The following is an 18,708-nucleotide window of genomic DNA, read 5'->3' on the forward strand; positions in this document are numbered from 1 at the left end:
TTCGGAAAGATTCTTTCAAATCCGCCAAAGTTTTACAGCATTCCTTCACAAACATCTTTATGCTGTCTCAAGATTTCAACAAACATCCACAACTATTTTGAGAATTGATGTGAATTCAAATTGGAGCAAACGAAAGAAGAATATTTCTGTATATTTGGCGTGACACTTTTAATTATGTATTATTATAATAAGTGAAATAACTGATAAATAAAATAATTGACTAGTTCTTTGAAATTTGTCAGATTAGTGACATCTGAAAACTCTAACCTTAAAAATGGCATGGTTACACTAGGAAAACAGTGGAACTAAAACGTTGGTTTCACAGTCGAAAAGTTACTAAAGTCACGTGAGTTAGTTCCGTATAATGAAAATACATACATATATCTACATATTACATGCATGTTTCATAGTGTCATAGTTACTAATCAACAAACGACAGGGTTCTTGCCTAGTTACTTACTACTATGGGAGTAGAAAAAATAAATTATTATTACACCAAAGTAACGACACGAACGAAAAATTAGTTTGTTTGCTTTATAATTATATAATTTGTTTTTGTAACACAACTACTAACTAAAATTGATTTTCTTATTTTGTGATATTAAAAAGGTACAGATTTTCTTATCTTACTTTGTTGTAATTAAGAGAATTGTTTATATTTAGTTATAATTTTCATTGAACATATAAATAATAATATGTAGTTTGTTTTTTTTTCAACTTATTTTCTTACCATATCAAATATTATGTACCAACTAACATAAAGTCGTAAGTCCCGATTTAATGAAATATTAAAAAATACTCAAGTAGAAATGTATAATTTAATCAAAGATTAAGGGCAAAAAAATGAGTTACAGATTCTCAAACTACCTTAAAATCAGCGAAATGCACATAAAATAAAACAGGGTACATAACTAACAGAGAGAATGATTTTAACATTCATAGCTATCCTCTACAATTGTTTCTATGTTTGGTTCATCTTGCAGTGTGTTTTTCTCAAAATTTTCTAAATACCTGATGCTAACTTTACGATCATCAGAGAGATGAAGACCAATTAAAATTTTCTTTAAACCCTTTCTTTCATTTCCTTCAAGTTCAAATGCTTCATAGTATTTTTTCCGTAGACACTGTTTTAGGGCCTTCTTTGCAGAATCTTGTTTATGCCGCTTTAGTTCAATTATAATTACTGCACATTTTGAAATAATAATTAAATCAAGCTTGGGTGAGCATCCCTTTTTGATTGCAAATTCTGAAAAGCAATCCAACTTCCCACAACTAGAAATTAACATCCAAAGGTCACAGTGAAAGTGAAAATGAGCTTTTGGTAATTCTCGGTCGGTATACAAATTTTCCACAGATTTTTTAAACGCAACATATTTCATAGGTTCATGCTTCTCTCCACTTCCTAAAGACTTTAATGCATTCACAAATGACTCTTGTTGTTCTACAGTAAACAGGTTAGTTTTAAATTTTACCAAAGCCTCCTGAAGTTTGTCTGTAAATACTTGTTTCAATTCTAGATTCGGAATTTGTAATGTCCAATTCCCATCATTCTTGTCAATAACGTTAAAGTACCCACATTGTGTGAGAAACTGAAGAGCTAAGTCTACCTGCACTAGTTCGATACAATTCAAAATTGATTCACGTAATGATTTCAGATTATAAATATCGTTCAACTCTATAGTTTTTGCTATGATGGAAATTTTCTCATTGTCTCTAACGGCAGGAAACACCTTCTCCCGCATTTTTTCGAATTTAAATAGTTGGCAGATATATTTGGTTCCAACCGATTCAATCCAATAACTTTTTCGTACGAGATTCGGTAAATAATTGGTAATAGACACAGGATTAGAAATAGTTGTATCTTTGTCTCCCACTACAGTGTAATTGTTGTACCAAAGAGTAATTTCATCAAGAGCTTTTTCTCTTTGACTTCCTTCTTCGACACAGTTGTTAACTAAAGCGTTTACTTCTTCTCTGGTAAATCCAAAGAATTTATAATAATCATAATCCTTGTCCAAGAATGTTCTACGTTCCACATTGTTAGCTCCTAATGAAATCATACCGCCTGATGCAGTGACAGAAAAAATTATTACTCGTTGAACAAATTGTGCTGATATCCTATCTTTGCATAAAAGACGCATTAGGTCTCGTATGAAAAACATAATCTGTTGGTCTGATGAGTTTTCACCAAATAACATTTTCATAAAAGGTGCGTCGAACTCGTCAATCAATATAATAATTTTCTTATGGGTTTGTTTTGTTTGATAGTGGACCGACAAAACCTCGATCAAATATTCAAAAGCCCTTTTTATGTATAGTTCTGCTGTGTTACGATCTATTGCCTTGTTCCAATAATCATCATCATCGGCATATTTCAAATAGCGCAAGAAACGTTCAATATCCAGTCTTCCCATATTGTTACTTGACCAGCTGAATTTTTCACCATCTTTATGAATTAAACATGTTTTATATTTTCTAAACAGCTTCATTATCATATTTCTAAGACTCTCCAAAAAGTCGCTATATGACCTTACTGATAATTGTGCAAAATCAAGAAAAATTACTGGATGCTGTCCGCAATGCTTGCGAAAAAATCTTTTACTTCCACAACCATGATTCTCTATGCATTCTTCACTGCATTTGTAAATTCTGAGATCCTGGAAAAGTTTATATTTCTCCAACTTTTGTTGTTCACTGCTGACAATTTCAAAAAACTTCTCCAGCATTTTGCAAGCCATAGTCTTGCCAAATCTGGGCGGTGCAGTGAGAAGTATTCTATGTGCATCCTTCATAACGCATTTAATAAACATAGACTTGTCCACAAAAGTCGATGTCCAACGAAGAACTTCAAAAACCAAGTCAGGATCCTGAAAAGACATAACAAATTGTAATTTCCATGAATTCCTATTTGAACATAAAACAAATTGTACATTTGTTCCAAGCAAGTTACTTACGTCTTCACTTTCATTTGAGCCTCCGGAAGTGTCCAAAGATGTTACATCATCCAGTAAATTTAATCCAAGTAATTCCTATAACAAAAGTGTAATACCATGTTACCGTGTGATACAATAATATGTCTGGTCTTACTTGGTCTGAATAGACAGGTTTACTTTCGACTTTTTTGCGCTTTGATGAGGATGAGGAGCCCTCCATCAGATCTACCTGAAAAAAATTTTATATTCAACGAATTTTTTTATCTGTAATCTGTATGAGTAAAAAAATATTAACAAAGTTCCGTTCAAAATGATTTAAAAAGATTCAAAATAAATTTTTTACAATAAATAAAAAAATGACCAATACTAAAGAGAACAAAATTGTAGCAGAATATTATACACCATTAAAAACAAGACAACCATCTGAACTCCAACAATTTCAATGAAGTAACTCAAATGAGAAATCGTAATTTTGCCATTGAATATCTCAATTCGACTGTAAATAAAAAACTAACAAAGACAGAATTTTGCAAATCTAAAAATATTTCTAGAAATTCCCTAAATATGGGACTAAATTCAGTTGGAATTAAGATTGCATGTAAAACGAGAACAAATGAGAACAAACGGGAACAATCCGGGACAAAAGAGAACAAATCGGAACAATTGGGAACAAAAGAGAGAAAAAATAAAATAAAAAATAAAAAAATATTCGATAATGTAGAACATAAAGCAGGTAGTCGTAAAAATATAAGTTTAGATGAAGAAGCACATAAATTAATTAGTAAATCTTTAGAAACTTTTCAATCATAAATGGACAAACTAGTTTCATACATTCCCAACGATGAGAAAGAAAAATGGAAAAAAGATTTAAAACCTATTATTACTGAAATAGACAGATTAGAAGATGGAGCAAAAATAGTCGGTTTCAAACAAGAAGTAGTAGATAAATATATTGCAAGAGCTAACAGCTAATTTATTCCTTGAACAATTAATTATGACAGACTGTGAACTAGAATCCGCTAATAATAAAATCGATGAATTGGAATATAAATTAGACAACTACAATAATTATGATCCTAAGAAATTAGCAGAATTAAGAAACAAAACAGTAGTAATACCATCAAACATCGATGATGTAAAGAAAAGAACTCTCAAAATATTTGAAAGACATACTAAAAATATGAGAGCAATAAATTAAAAAACTCAAAAATTGTAAATTAAATGGAAAGTACTGTTTTCAAGAATTTAAATATATTCAATGAAGAATATCCAAAATTCAGAAAAAAGTCTTATTCAACAAGTTAATAAATTAAAAATTATTATTTTTATTCTTGCGTTTATTATCGTAATTGTTATTATTGTTTTCTTAATTTATTACTTCAACGCTAATAAAAAATAGTTCAACAGTGTCCATGAACGTACCTATGATGATACTAATACGTGTCCATAAGCTAATGTATCTGTAGAATTAGGTAAAAGATATCTTTTATCATCTTTCCAACTTAGAGACTTTTTCTTTACTTCTTCAGTAAAAATATCATGTTTATGACTCCTAATCACTCTCTGTCTATGGAAGTATTCAGTTTGATTGAATAAGCAATTTTTGTAATCTTCAAAACTTATTTCTTTCTTCAATACTGCTTTCTTGATACCTTTTAATTTTTTTGAAACACACGTTTCAGTTCTGTAACTGTACATTTTTGACCTTAAACCTATGTATTCTAATATCTTAATACCATTCAATTCATCTTTGAATTTCCCTATTACTTTCTTATTTTTATCAGAATATAATGGATGGCCCTTTGGATAATCAGATGTATCAAAATAGTCGGGTTTGTTTTTCATAAATTCATAGAAATCAGCCATTTTAATCTCATATATGAAACTGTCGGTATCTCCATAAAGAAGTATTATTTTTTCATTAAATTCTTTTTTAATTACATTGTAATGGAAGTTATACATTAATAATTTCGATAAATCTAATACGGCTTGCCCAATGTAAATTGGTTTATTAAACAATACTTTGGTTTTATAATTGTGAACTGCTGCCAGGTGTTTGCTAAATATAGTTCTGTGTTTAAAATTAGGTTTGTTTATCGCTTTTTGTAATTTTTCTTCATCACAATATAATTTAATATTTTGTTGGTTTCTAACAGATTGCATAGACTTACCATATGGTGCATTAACCATTAGTTTCCAGAAATCTTTTTCAAAATCATTTTTCGCCTTCTGTCTTTGTTCAGTATTAAATTTTACATATGGTGCTATGAAATTTGACTGAGTAAATTTTATACCTCTGTGAACCTTTGTTATTCTAATACCTAAACTTTTGTAAAGTTTTAATGTTTTGTAATGAATTATATAATTTTTCTTATCATAGAAATGACAAAGTAGTTTTTCTACTTTTCCGCCCGGGGGAATTCTATTTTCCGGAGCCAAAGGCAAGTCATTGAATTTGTTATGAATAGCCAAGTCTACAGGGAATGCTAAATCAACTTCTAAAACATAACCGGTATCACTATCTGATAACAGTATACCATCAACATTTTTAATTTCATCACAAGTCAACCATTTAAAGTTTTTTTCTGGTAATCTCTGAGATAAAGCCCATCCATATAGATTATTAGCATCTATATAGATAATCTGAGTATTTTCATCTGCCTGCGAATACCTGTTACTACACTGTGAAATACCTCCTCTAATTCCGTTTTCAAAAAACAAATACATTTCATAATCAGTTAATAATTCCAACTTCACTGAAGTATATTTGAGCATACAGTCCCAAGCTAACCCCGGAGTTGTATAATACCAAACAGGATCCAGTCCATAACTCTTTTCTAAACATAAATCTCTAAAATTTTCAAATACATCAGTTAATAGCAAAACATCTAGTTTTAAGTATAAATCATGCCATTCACCCAAGTTTTCAATTTTAAAATATTTCCATACTTTCACTGCATGTTTGAATTCTTCTAGAGAAATTCCTTCTTTTGTGAGCGAAGAATAAAATTTATCTATTGATGGAAGTTTTGTTTCAGAAAATTCCTTTTCTAATTATCTTGCTTTTTTCTTTCCTAAATAACACATCTAATTCATGATTTGAAAAGTATTTAATTATTTCTCTCAACTGACTTGATTCCAGATTAGATGACAAATTGTCTAGGCTACTTGCTAAAAATCTAAATGAATCGATAAATCTCAGTTCGATATATCCATTATCATCCATTCTTAAAATTTTACTGAAAGAAATATATTTCTCTTCGTTATTAGGTATTAATTTCAATTGACTTTTATCTTCTCCTAGATTTTTTATAAACAAATGACAATCGTAAGCGCTTAAATTATGAAACAAAATTGGAATAAACAATGGTTGTCTATATTTCAAATTGCATTTTCTACAAGCAGCTCCTCTATATTTTCCAGTGTAGTGATCATGATCTCTTACTTTTGGGTTTTCTATAGAAAAAAGAAAACAAATTTTTGTTTTTTTATATTCTTCTCGTTCGATATATTTTATGGGTTTATTTTCTTTTAATAACTTGTATATTGTTCTGGCATATTCAGTTATTCTTTTTATAAAACATTTATCACTTTCCTCTCCTCTGTAAATTTCCAATGGGTTACCAATATTATTATAAGCACTCTAAATGTATAATCCATAACCACAGGGAATATGAAATTGTGTTTTATGAGTATATGATGATTCAGGATTTGGTTCGCATGTATGAATAGGTTTCAGAATAGATTCAAAATCAGAATAAATTACATACGGATGTCTTAACATTCTTTGAATATTTTAAAATTTTAATATATTATCTTCAGGCATGTTCGGAACACATGGTTCATTACTAAAGCCCACATTTTGATGTTTCTTTAAAGCATCTTCAGTTCTAGCGGAGTAGTTTAAACATCTTCTACAGAAATGTTTTTTGTTTCTATTTACTCCCAACTGATCATTCAACAATCGACTCAAATTCTTATATAAAAAAAAATATATAAAATATAAAAAAAAATAAAAAAAATAATAACAAAAGATATTACATATATAGGTTTCACCAAATAATTTAAAAAAAACAATAAGGATTTTATTGGGTGTTCGTAATTTTAAATCCCTCATTATATAAAAATTATTAAATACAAATACAAAAACAGCTCAAGAAATTAGAGAATACTATAATATTACTTTGGAAGAAATATTTTATTCATATTTGGGAATACACTAAAGACTTTTATTTGAATATAGAAAAATCACTCCATAAAGCAAATTGAAACGATAATCTGAAATTAAGAGAGATTGTCATGTTTTTTAGTCCGCATAAATCTAAGTGTGGGAAAGACATGTTTTCATGATAATTTAATCGATGATGACAACGTAAACAGATAACTCATCTTTTGATAACAAAAATTTTTGGACTGCAGATGTAAGGATCATTTTTAATGTATTTTGACACGCTGAATTCAAATCTGTGCTCAGTTTTTCTCCATCAAGTCTAGATTTTGAAATAGCATATGATTGTTGACCCCTCGTGATTGGTCGCGGGTCTCTGTCAAACTGAAAATATATTCAGAAATGGCAAGTAGAAAGTGTATGTTGTGAGTATGTTTTGCGTGGCTGTGATAATTATAACCTAAACCTACCTACCCAGTGTCATTTCTATCCAAACATTCCCTAATGTAAATTCTGAAAATTCTTGGATGTAAGTTGCTGTAGGTACGTTCTTTATGGGAAAATCTTGTGAGAAATTACTGGATGACAAGTGCGAAGTCAAATAATAAACGTTTTTATAAACTGAATATAGGTAGGTATGCCCCTTTAATTATTCTATTAATTGCTATCATGTTTTGGGCGTGAAAACAACGTTTCTTCTTTTACGACATTGGAAAACGATACACTATACCACGTGGCTGTTCAGATGTTTCATTTATTTTAATTTTCGACACAACCGTTAAAAATTACCGAAAAGCAGACGACTTATATTTAACTTATAAACTTATAATACTATTAATAAATAACAAGACATTTTATTACTTACCAGCAGCTTTAACAATTAACACCAAACCAACACTGAAACGACTGAAACTGTCAATCATCTGTCAACGCAGAACGCAGCGGAACGGACAAAACTGAATTATCGACCGAAAGAGCGTCGCGCGCCATCCTGGTCTAGATGGCGCTAACCATATTATCGTTTCAAGACCGACTCTATCCGTATAAGAGGCCTGTTCGCTCCCTATTAAAACGGGTTCCCGTCTAGCAAGCCATGGACGTGCGGATTGTGGCGTCACCTACCTGCTAATTCGAATAACTAAATTGTCAAATCTCCGCTGTCAATCTTTTTCCGATTCGTAATTCATCGTTTTGGTGTCTTTAAGTTCCTCTTTTGTGGTTACCAGCATTTCTCATCTAACAAACCAACCCTCTCTTGCGTTCTCCTGCCCACGGACTTGCTTTGTCTTCGTTACTTCGTGTTCAGGACTCCACTTGACCTTGATGCCGCAGTTTAGAAGAAACGGTGGGTGCTGTGCGGTGTGCGTCTCGTTCATTTTCATTTAGGGGGGTTGTTGATCGAGTACGTCGCCTTTTTTTCACTTTGGCTAACGCGGTTTTAACTATTGAGATCGAATTTCTTTGATCTCCATGGCATGGCTGCACCCGACTACCTTCCGCGGATTGTTTCTTATTAGACGGCACCACTTTGTGAAACGGTTGCGTTATATTGTAGAAAATCTCATGTATCCGTCGATTACTACCCCAAAATCTTCGCGGAGTCCCGCGCAGAGGGTTCTGTTGTTACTTCCGCACCGATAAGGGCTGTCAGACTTTCTCTTCGAACCCGCTTCACGCGCCTGGCGTAGAGAGTCATCATGCGTTCCCAATATTAGCGTAAAAGTGCCTATTTTCGATAAACAGTGTAACTACTGGCGTAATTGACAAATCAACATAACCTATTTGTCTCGTTAGTGCATTGACTTTAACTAAATAACCTAGATGGTGCAAAGTACCCGCCATGATGTTCCTACTCACCAGCCATATTGGAAATAGTGGATTCAAATTTTTAGACAACCCGCAATTCTCAAAAGTAATGTTTTACTCTAAGTTGAAATAAACCACCGAAAATAGTTTGAAGAAACATGCAAAATTTAATAAATTATGACTAAAGTTGTATACCAAACAACCAAAATAATAAACAAGAGCTTTAATTAGAAAATGCTAGGTTCTATTTGACCAGTTTAAAAATTTTCGAAACTTATCATTATCACTCCTACATTTTTAAATATTTTTATACAATATAAAAACTACAGACCATTTAGTATTTACACTTATTATTATTAGATTACAATAAATTAGGAACTAGTTTATCAAAAATCACTGGAAATTCTACGGCAGCAAAGAAAAGAAAACAGACTATTTAACTTGACTTTTTACAAATAAATTTTTATTATAAAACTCATTATTTTAATAAATAACGATGCTTGTCAACTTGTGTTAATGACGTCGTCGAAAAAACATCTTAGATAAATTAAAATTACATCTTTTTTGCTTTTCAAAATGTAAAACGGATTTTGCAATAGAGGCAACATTTGATACACCGGTGTACCAGATTTATATCATTGCATACACAAATGCTATTTCCAAGATGGCCCATGCCAGGAACACGGATTTCTACCCCCACCACCGGCTTTTCACCGTCTAGGTATATTATAACATGTCACTGCGTTAGTGACAATGACTGTCCCAGTAGTAGGGGAAAATTTCACAAGACGGCGCCACAATCCGCACTTTTTGACAGGAACTTCTAAAAGGCCCGAGCGGACAGGCCTCTTAAGGATATAGTCGGCCTTGATCGTTTTTATTATAAAAATGTGTAATCACAAAATAAAAAAACCTCAAATTTAGTAAGTTGTGTAACAAAAACAAATTATACTTATACCGTTCGCACCGTTACTACGAAACAATAATGACATTATTGGTTGCCTACCCTTGAATACAACAAACAATTTCTATAACGGGAAAAACGAGTTCTAGGGTATTTTTGAGGGATGTTTATAGACCATACCAACGCTCGAGCATCGGCCGTCTTCTGTTTAATGAAAACGCTCAAAAGTCAAAATGCGTTATTCATTATTAAATTTAAACGCTGGACGATCGAGCGTAATAAATAAATTTAGATACAATTGTTATAATTTGTTATAATTAAATTTGGACAAAGACCTCATGAGCGTCCACACAGTGGACTAGTGCGTAGCATGCGAAGCAAATTTATTTTTTTTAATTAATAAGAAAATTAGCATAAACGTAATACATTCTATCCGAAACCGTTTGTATAAAATCCATTATAGGCGTGCTGATAAAACAGAACCGTGTTAGCCCAGAAGTTTAAGCGTCGCACTTTAAACATGTGCGCTCAATTGTTGCGTGTTCAAATCTTGATAAAGCGCAAAATCTTTTTCATAGCGATAGAATATATTCTAGTTGTAAAATAAAATTCGCTCCGCATGCTACGCACTAGTCCACTGTGTGGACGCTCATGAGGGCTTCGCCTGAATTTCAAAACGAATCAAAAAATTCCAAAAAATTTTAAAGGGCCTTATGTTTAGTCACAGCATAGACAATTAAGCTAGGTTTAACGATCTGTGAGTCGCAGACAGGAAGACTTTATTCTCTTTTTGTCTGCTAGATGGCAGATTTTTATTAACTAATATTAACAATGTGCATAATCGTAGATGGGAAGCGTAATACTTGGTTCATCTATTTTGAGGTATTTAAAAACAAGAGCTCTTATTTGTCTAATATTTTTACCAGTCGCCATTCCGACCGGTGAATTTTTCGCATGCGCCAATGTATTGGTCTAGAAGTAAATACATTTTGGGGTGACTCAAAACAAGGAATTCTGGTAAGGTTTTTTTTGGGTGCTTTTAACATAATTAGGTTTGATTTTGGATGATTTACAACAGTTTTCTCATATGTCCAATTTCTGATGGGCTATTGATTTACAAGAAAAGAAACTTTAGAGTATTTTTTGCTCACATTAAAAACTATGATTTTTGAAGGATTTTATGTCTTTTTCGGTTGTTAACTTTTGGGAAAACATAAATTTTTAGGATCCTGCCTTGTTTTGTAGGGCGCCAAATATACCTCTTTGATTTGGTAATGTTTTTACTTTTTTTGCATGCGCCAATTGGTCTGGTCCAGAAATACAAAGCCATTTGGAATGTCTAAAAACAACGGATTTGGAAAGTTTTTCAGAGTGCTCTTGAGATGATTTTGCATTATTTTGGGAGATTTTAACGGTTTTTTCATGTGCCCAATTTTTGGTGGTCTACAGATATTTGGGTATTTTTGGGGTGCATAAAAATTAATGCTTTTTAAAGGGTTTTAGCCCTTTTTTGGTTGTTTGCTTTTAGGCAAACAATTAAATTTGTAGGATTTTGCCGTGATTTTTAAGACGCCAAATGCCGTGGTCCAGAAGTAACATTTTATAGTCTACTGTTAAAATAATATTTCTGCTAAATTATAGCTAAGAAATGGTTAGAAAATGCTTTTCCCTAAAGTGAAAAGAATCGCTGTATAATTTTCTGATATGTTAATAAAAGTTTAAACATTATTTCTGCGAAATTTAATTGAAATAATCGTAAAATGTTCATGCAACCGCTCTCTACAGGGCGACTGTGACGTCATCATTCTGTTCGGCTAGAGAGATGCGGCCACCGTATATACTCGATTCACCGTGGACGCTCATGAGGTCTTTGTCCAAATTATAACAAATTATAACAATTGTATCTAAATTTATTTTATCGAAACATGAACATTAAGATGTATCTAATACCTTTGTATGCTTACGTGTAAAGTACATCATAATAGTGATGATACAAATAATTCATAATAGCATAGTTACTGTTTCATAATAGCATAGTTACCGTTTCATAATAACACAGTTGCCATTAATCCATAATATTCAACGTTTTTATGCAAACGAAAGCAACTCCAAAGACCAAAATTAAAAACATTCTGAAGATCTGCATTTATTTATATTAATTCTAACATAAAATATCTTGGATAATGCTTTTCTCGCTGTTTCATCGCGTTCAAAACTTCCGTCAAAAATTGGAAATTTGCAGAACTGTTGAGTGGTAACATTGCCACCTTCGTACATGTTTCGATAAAGCTTTGTATTTACTACGGATATTAAGTAATTCATAAAAAACTCGGACGTTAACAAGTAACGTCCTCGTTCATTATGAATTACTTAATATCCTTCTCAAATAAATAGCTATATTACGCTCGATCGTCCAGCGTTTAAATTTAATAACGAATAACGCATTTTGACTTTTGAGCGTTTTCATTAAACAGAAGACGGCCGATGCTCGAGCGTTGGTATGGTCTATAAACATCCCTCAAAAATACCCTAGAACTCGTTTTTCCCGTTATAGAAATTGTTTGTTGAATTCAACGGCAGGCAACCAATAAGGTCATTATTGTTTCGTAGTAACGGTGTGAACGTTAAAGTTTTTTTAAGTATAATTTGTTTTTGTTACACAACTTACTAAATTTGAGGTTTTTTTATTTTGTGATTACACATTTTTATAATAAAAACGATATAAGGTCACTAAATCAAAGTGTCTGTTTTATAAGGTACCGCCATTAGTGACAAAAAAGAAAGACAACGATATCTTCTGTCTATCTCTACATGCGCACTAAATTTTGTGTTGTTTGTGTGGACACATTGCTTTATGAACTGTCAATTCTTGTCAAATATCGTTTGTAATAAAATTGTTTGAATGTGCGATTTCTCAACACGAATCGTTATGGTGTTTTTGTTTCCTCCGCCGTAAGTAAATACTATTTGACGTTTTATGTACGACTACTTTCCACAAATTTCAGAAAACTAAAAAAAAAGAAAAATAGAAGGTAGATGGAAGCCCTATCGAAGCCGACAATCATTGTGACATTGGTTAAGCAGTACGTATTGGGGGAATACTAAAGTTGGTTTTTGTATATGAACCCTTGAGTACTTCTTATAAGGTTATGGAATTTTGTACCTGTTAGTTTACGAATTCCGTGAACTAAATTTAAATAATGTTCCCCCAATTTGTCTTCAATCGCTTTTGTGTTTCAATAGCCCCAATACCAACATGAACTTCTTGCATTCAGGCGAATAACTCGTTCATCTTATTGTTAATATGAGTTGAAAATCAAATCTATGGACAAGAAAATGGAAGAAGGAAGGCCACTCACATGTGGTACATCACAAAACCTGCGTTATGGACAGAAATATTATTTCAAATGCCTAAAACACAAGCAATGATATTGTAAAGTGTAAGTATATCGGCCTCAACGGAAAACGTTCTCAAAATGTGTTGTAGGACCAACTGACTGCTATCCTTAATGTAACAGCGGGGCCTCATAAACTGGCAGGTGGACAAGACACAGTCATTGCACTCATCACTTGAACAGTGCAGATACACAGTCTCATAATGAATGTGAAAACTGAAAATGCAATGGGACATGAAATATACATAAGATATGCAAAACTGGTTCTATAGTTTAATGTGGCGTACGAAGGTCCTTAAACGCATTCAAATGGTCTCCTGTAGTGTTAAAAATAGATGTAATTTTGTATTTCAGGGTGATTTAAGTAAATAATTTTAACATAACCTTAATATTTGTTCTTGATATTCATTTTGTTGCAGTTGTTTTGCATAACCTCATTCAAGATCTTAAACATGTCTACTTCTTCAAACTTGTAAATTCTTTCTTCTTAATAGCCCCTTTAAAATATCTCATGTACTTCATTTTGTTGTAATTAATTCCAGCCACCCTCATTCACATATGTTCAATTAGTCACATCTCATAACTCTCCTTTAAGACGGAGTGGGGGTGCGACTATTCCGACCACGCATTTTTCTTAGATTTTAGATTTAGTTCTTAAGAGGTACTGATCCGGACTCCAACCCGGAATGTAAATATTAGCAATAAACCACAATTTAAGGAATCTCGCTTTTTCACTAGTTAATCCCCGTACAGAGAAACACAACGGCACACAACAATTTTCTGCTCATGTATTTGCTACTTCCATTTGTGCAATGCTTTCTCTCAGTTACTTTAACATCTCATCATTGTTACTACATCGTCGGGAGAAGCTACAATATAATAAGTGCTAATAGCATATTCTAATTAGGGCGTTACTGCATACAAGTCGAATCGTTGGAGATTAGAAAAGACAGTGCTTGAAGTCCGAGACCGTTTCTGAGTGTTGCATCTCCTTAACGTGCTAAAATGGAATAGGTTCTAATGTCGGTTCGCTCACCTCTTACGTATTCACATAGTCTGTTATAATGTTGGAACCAATTTTCTTTTTGTACCCACGATTTATTAAAGTGTATTTTGAACAAATAATTTGAAGATAACCTTAAATTTTGTTAATGACAAATTTTACGTCAACAATTTTATGACAATTCCCTAGAATCTTGCGTCTCGTTCTAACCCATTGCTTTATGGACTATGTATGTCCCTCTTGAATTGCGCACTGAAAACTAATGGCGGTACCCAAGATAGATAGAAGAATGGTACACCAACTCGGTAGCCATTTTGTGTCGTAATTTTGGGTCCAGGTCAAACACTCGCTAGGTGTCGCTAGGATAGTGTAGGACTGTCATCGTACTGACAATTGTCAATTAACTGTCAATTTTAAACTGAAAGCCGTTACCTTAACCCGTAACCTAATCGTTTCTAAGAGAGGTACACAGTTTTTGAGTTCTCTGTACGGTGATTTTGTGTTTAAACATTAAAAATGAAGAAGTGCGTCATTTGTGGACACGTTAAACTTTTAAACAGTGATGTTTCTATTTTTAGAGTGCCTTCGGTAATATACATCTACATATTTATTTGAAAAATTACTGCTTAATCAACATTTTTTCATTGATTTGCGATTAGAAAGTGTATTCATTATTGTAATCTGATTTTAGGATAGAACAAAATTAAAGTTTTGGACAGATTCTGCTGGAATTTTATTTTCACCCAATGCGTACATTTGTATGAAGCATTTTGAAAATAAATTTATGAACGTTTTCATTACCAATGAATGTGTTGCCCGAAGAACCTTAACTCCTGATGCCTGTCCAACCCTTAATTTAGGCTGTTCAAGTAATAACTACCCAGAACAACCTCTCCCACAAACCAACCCTAATTTATTAAAGAATCTATGGAGGTTTGTATTTTTGTTTTCAGTAGGTACAGATCTTCGTTTTCAATGGTTTTTATTTCTTATAATAATGAACATATTTCAGCAGTACCGAAACCATTCCTGAAATATCCTCTAATATACTTTTGCAACCCTTAACGAGCAAGATTTATACCCCTCGTCTCCAGACACATAAAAAGATAGCTTTGAACAGGTTTGTATCTCTCAAATGCCTATTTTAATCTATTCCTTATCACCTAATTTTCATCTATCTAATTAATAATGTATTTAAGAAGTTTTGCAAGTTCTGTTCTTTCGACGGAGTTTATGAAAATTTACCTTTTAAAACTTGTCACAGATTCATATGGTATTTATGGTAAATTACACGATAAGCACGGATAAGATAGAATGGTGTCATGAAAATTTCGAAGGAGGCCACTAAAATCAGTAGATACATTTTTCCATGAGTGGTCATAAATTGCCCTTAATTATTCTCGATTACGTCAATATAAAAACGGTATAAACTTATAACAAGCTTAAAAAACTTTTTTGTCTGATTACATAATTTTTGGAACAACATAATTTGTATTTGTTTTGTTACACGTTTATTTCTAATCCAGATGTAATTTTCTTGGTATGGAATACACAAAGATTTGTGCACAGGTGAGTAACCTACTTGCAGTCAAAAAATGCACAAAATTTATAAAAAGGTATTGAAGGACTGTTATTCTTCAACTTAAAACTGTAAAAGTTGAGATTTTAACATGACTAGTAAAACTTCTTGGAGAATACTTAAATAGATATGCCACAATTACAAATAATTTTATTTCAGCCGTCCCAAACAAAAAATAGGACCCAATAACCCGACTAGTGCAACCGATGAACCTTATTTAACCACTGATTGCAATACTAATTTATCTATCCCACCTGTCCTGCAAGTTGAACAAAGTCCCTATCAGACATCCTTACCAAGGTTTGTGAATATTTTTTATTTATATTTTTTGTTTCTATAATTATACAGTATGTATATAATAATAGTTATAACTCCAAGGTGGATAAACTCTTTCATAAATCTGCTCTCTTATAAGTGAGCTACAACTAACTATAAATTGCCAAAGGTGAAACGACATCTACTGTAGAACTTCGATTATCCGGTTGCGGATTATCCCGTGCATTACAAAACTCCACATATTTTTGCTTCCACATAAGAGAATTTAAAAAAAGACCAACTAAAATGCTTTAAATATGTACATTTTTTTGCAATAAAAAAATCATAAGAAAAATTCAAAAATTAAGTGGGGAAAAAGTTTTGAGACATTGCACATTGCATACTGTACGATAACTATACATATAAAAAAATAGTCGTGTTCAGCACACATGTACTTACCACATGTATTACTTTAAGTATGTTCAATTAATTTAGTCTTTGAGATTTGTTTACTATTTCAATTTTATGAATCATCTTCATGTGTAATATGTACATGGTTAGTACATAAAGCTAATAGTTAAGTTTAACGAAAATAATGCTCACAATATATTTTTCCCTAGTTTCTCTCCACCTCCGCTTATGTTCTCCTCCTTGGCCTGTTTTAACGAAGTTAAAAACAAGATTGCAGATCTATCTACTTTGATACCATTGCAATGGGGCATTCATCACACTCCACAGGAGATAGTAGTTAGCCACATTAACATCATTGATAAAGTTCCAATTATTGATAAAGCCATTGTGATTGGAAAAGAAAAGACAGAGATGCTGGTTAACAGTAAAGTATGCCCATTTCGCAAAACCTTAGTAACTTTAGAGGACGTTTTACAACTTGTCCAGACATTGGAAGTTTCAACGATTTGCAATGGAACTGGAATATCTGGTAAATTTAGCAAATTCTGTCAAGGTAACAATTTCAGAACAAACACCAAGCGTTGCCAACAATGTGCTCTGTTACGGAAAAAAATATTAAAAGCATACAAACGAACGCAAAAGCAGAACCAAAACCTTGTTCTGCAGAAAAAGAAAGTAAAGCGTCAATGCAGGCAACTAAAGAAGCAGGTTTGTAAAAAGAAAGAAAGCATCCACACCCTTGAAAAAGAAGTAACGGCGGGCAAACAACTGCAACACATGATTTCTAAACTTCCTGAGAGTCAAAAACTGGTGGTTCAAACTTGTTTAGACACGGCTTCCAAGAGAGTAAAAGGGAAGCGATATTCAAAAGAATGGATATATTCGTGCATTCTAATTAGAATTAAAAGTCCCAAGTTGTATCGCCACTTAAGAACACGAGAGCTGCTTCCATTGCCTGCTCCAAGCACGTTAGCAGGATACATCCGGCACATTGACAGCAGTTATGGGTTTCAAACCAAGATGTTTGAGCTCATAAAAACCAAATGTGTACATATCCCTGAATATGAACGTCATGGAACCTTAATTGTGGATGAATGCAAAATAACCCCAAGCAAGCATTTTGACAAGAACAGGTTACAAATTATAGGATTTGTCGATTTGGGGGAACATACGCCAATAGAAATGAGAGATCAATTGGGTGATCATGTGCTTGTGATTATGTTCCAGTCTCTTGCGGGAAAGCACATGCAAGCCCTTGGTTGTTTCTTAACAAAAGGCAACATCTCAGGGAATATTCTTTCCAAGCTGATTCTTGAAGCAACAACTCTTTGTGAAGCAGCAGGATTATTTGTGGATGTTGTAACGTCGGATGGAGCCACATGGAACCGGTCGATGTGGAAGCATTTGGGAGCAGGAAACCCTGATTCACCGTGGTGCATGCATCCATGCAATGATCAAAGACGGTTAAGAATGTGCTCTGATTTTGTGCATTTATTGAAATGCATCAGAAATAGACCAGTTGCAAAGAAACAATTTCATGTTCCAGAGGGTTGTGTCAAATTGGCTCACTTTGAAAGATTGTTGGAGTATGATGCAAATCATGAATTCAAATTAGCCCCCAAATTGACAGTAAAACATGTGGATCCCCAGAATCATGAAAAGATGACAAGTCGGTTCGCATTTCAGCTCTTCAGCAACACTGTTTCGGATGCTCTAACAATTTTGAAATGCAAAAAGACTCCAGGTTTTGAAGATGTTGAGCCAACAGTCCAGTTTTGCAAACGAATTAATAATATGGCCGACATCCTAAACTCAAATTCGCCTTTGAATGGTCTTAAACTTAATTCAGATAATCAAAGGGAATTAGAAGATTTTCTAATTTATTTGGAGTTGTGGGAGTCTTGTGCAGAACCGGAATATTTTTTAACTCGGTCTACCGCCGATGGAATAAAAGCGACCATTAGCACCACGTTAGATCTTTTAAAGTACTGCTGTACTGAACTCAATTTTAAATACTTGATGACGTCCCGGATAAATCAAGATCCACTGGAACATTTTTTTGGACTCTTACGTGAGTGTGGAGGTTCTAATAACAACCCTGAATCCTCGCAAGTGGGTCAAATTTTCAGACTGATGTCCCTCTATTCACTCGTTAAACCACCTAGAGGCAGCAACGTTACTGGTGGAGAGATGCTCGAAACGTTGTTAGGCAACTCAGAGGATCTCTTTCATTATGGCAGTCTAGAAAAAACAG

At 32.9% G+C, this 18,708-nt stretch overlaps 1 protein-coding gene across 1 annotated transcript; it reads right to left on the minus strand.

The window, feature by feature from the left end:
• Positions 1-804: 804 nt before the first annotated feature.
• On the minus strand, positions 805-3,168 carry LOC148165961 (uncharacterized). The gene is made up of 2 exons (XM_088049559.1): positions 3,088-3,168; positions 805-3,029 (listed from the first exon to the last, which is right to left on the minus strand). Exons 1-2 carry the CDS (start codon positions 3,151-3,153, stop codon positions 930-932), a joined length of 2,166 nt encoding a protein of 721 aa, XP_087905685.1. The 5' UTR covers positions 3,154-3,168; the 3' UTR covers positions 805-929.
• Between the last annotated feature and the right edge of the window lie 15,540 nt (positions 3,169-18,708).

Source organism: Gnatocerus cornutus, unplaced genomic scaffold, assembly GCF_029298725.1.
Source record: "Gnatocerus cornutus isolate USDA-ARS CGAHR unplaced genomic scaffold, icGnaCorn1.1 ctg00000071.1, whole genome shotgun sequence".
In the NCBI taxonomy this organism is placed as follows: Eukaryota; Metazoa; Arthropoda; class Insecta; order Coleoptera; family Tenebrionidae; genus Gnatocerus; species Gnatocerus cornutus.

Coding starts and splice junctions, on each gene's coding strand:
- LOC148165961 (XM_088049559.1), bottom strand. CDS start 3,153: ATGGAGGGCTCCTCATCCTCATCAAAGCGCAAAAAAGTCGAAAGTAAA. Junction 3,030..3,087: donor AACCTGTCTATTCAGACCAA/GTAAGACCAGAC, acceptor CTTTTGTTATAG/GAATTACTTGGATTAAATTT.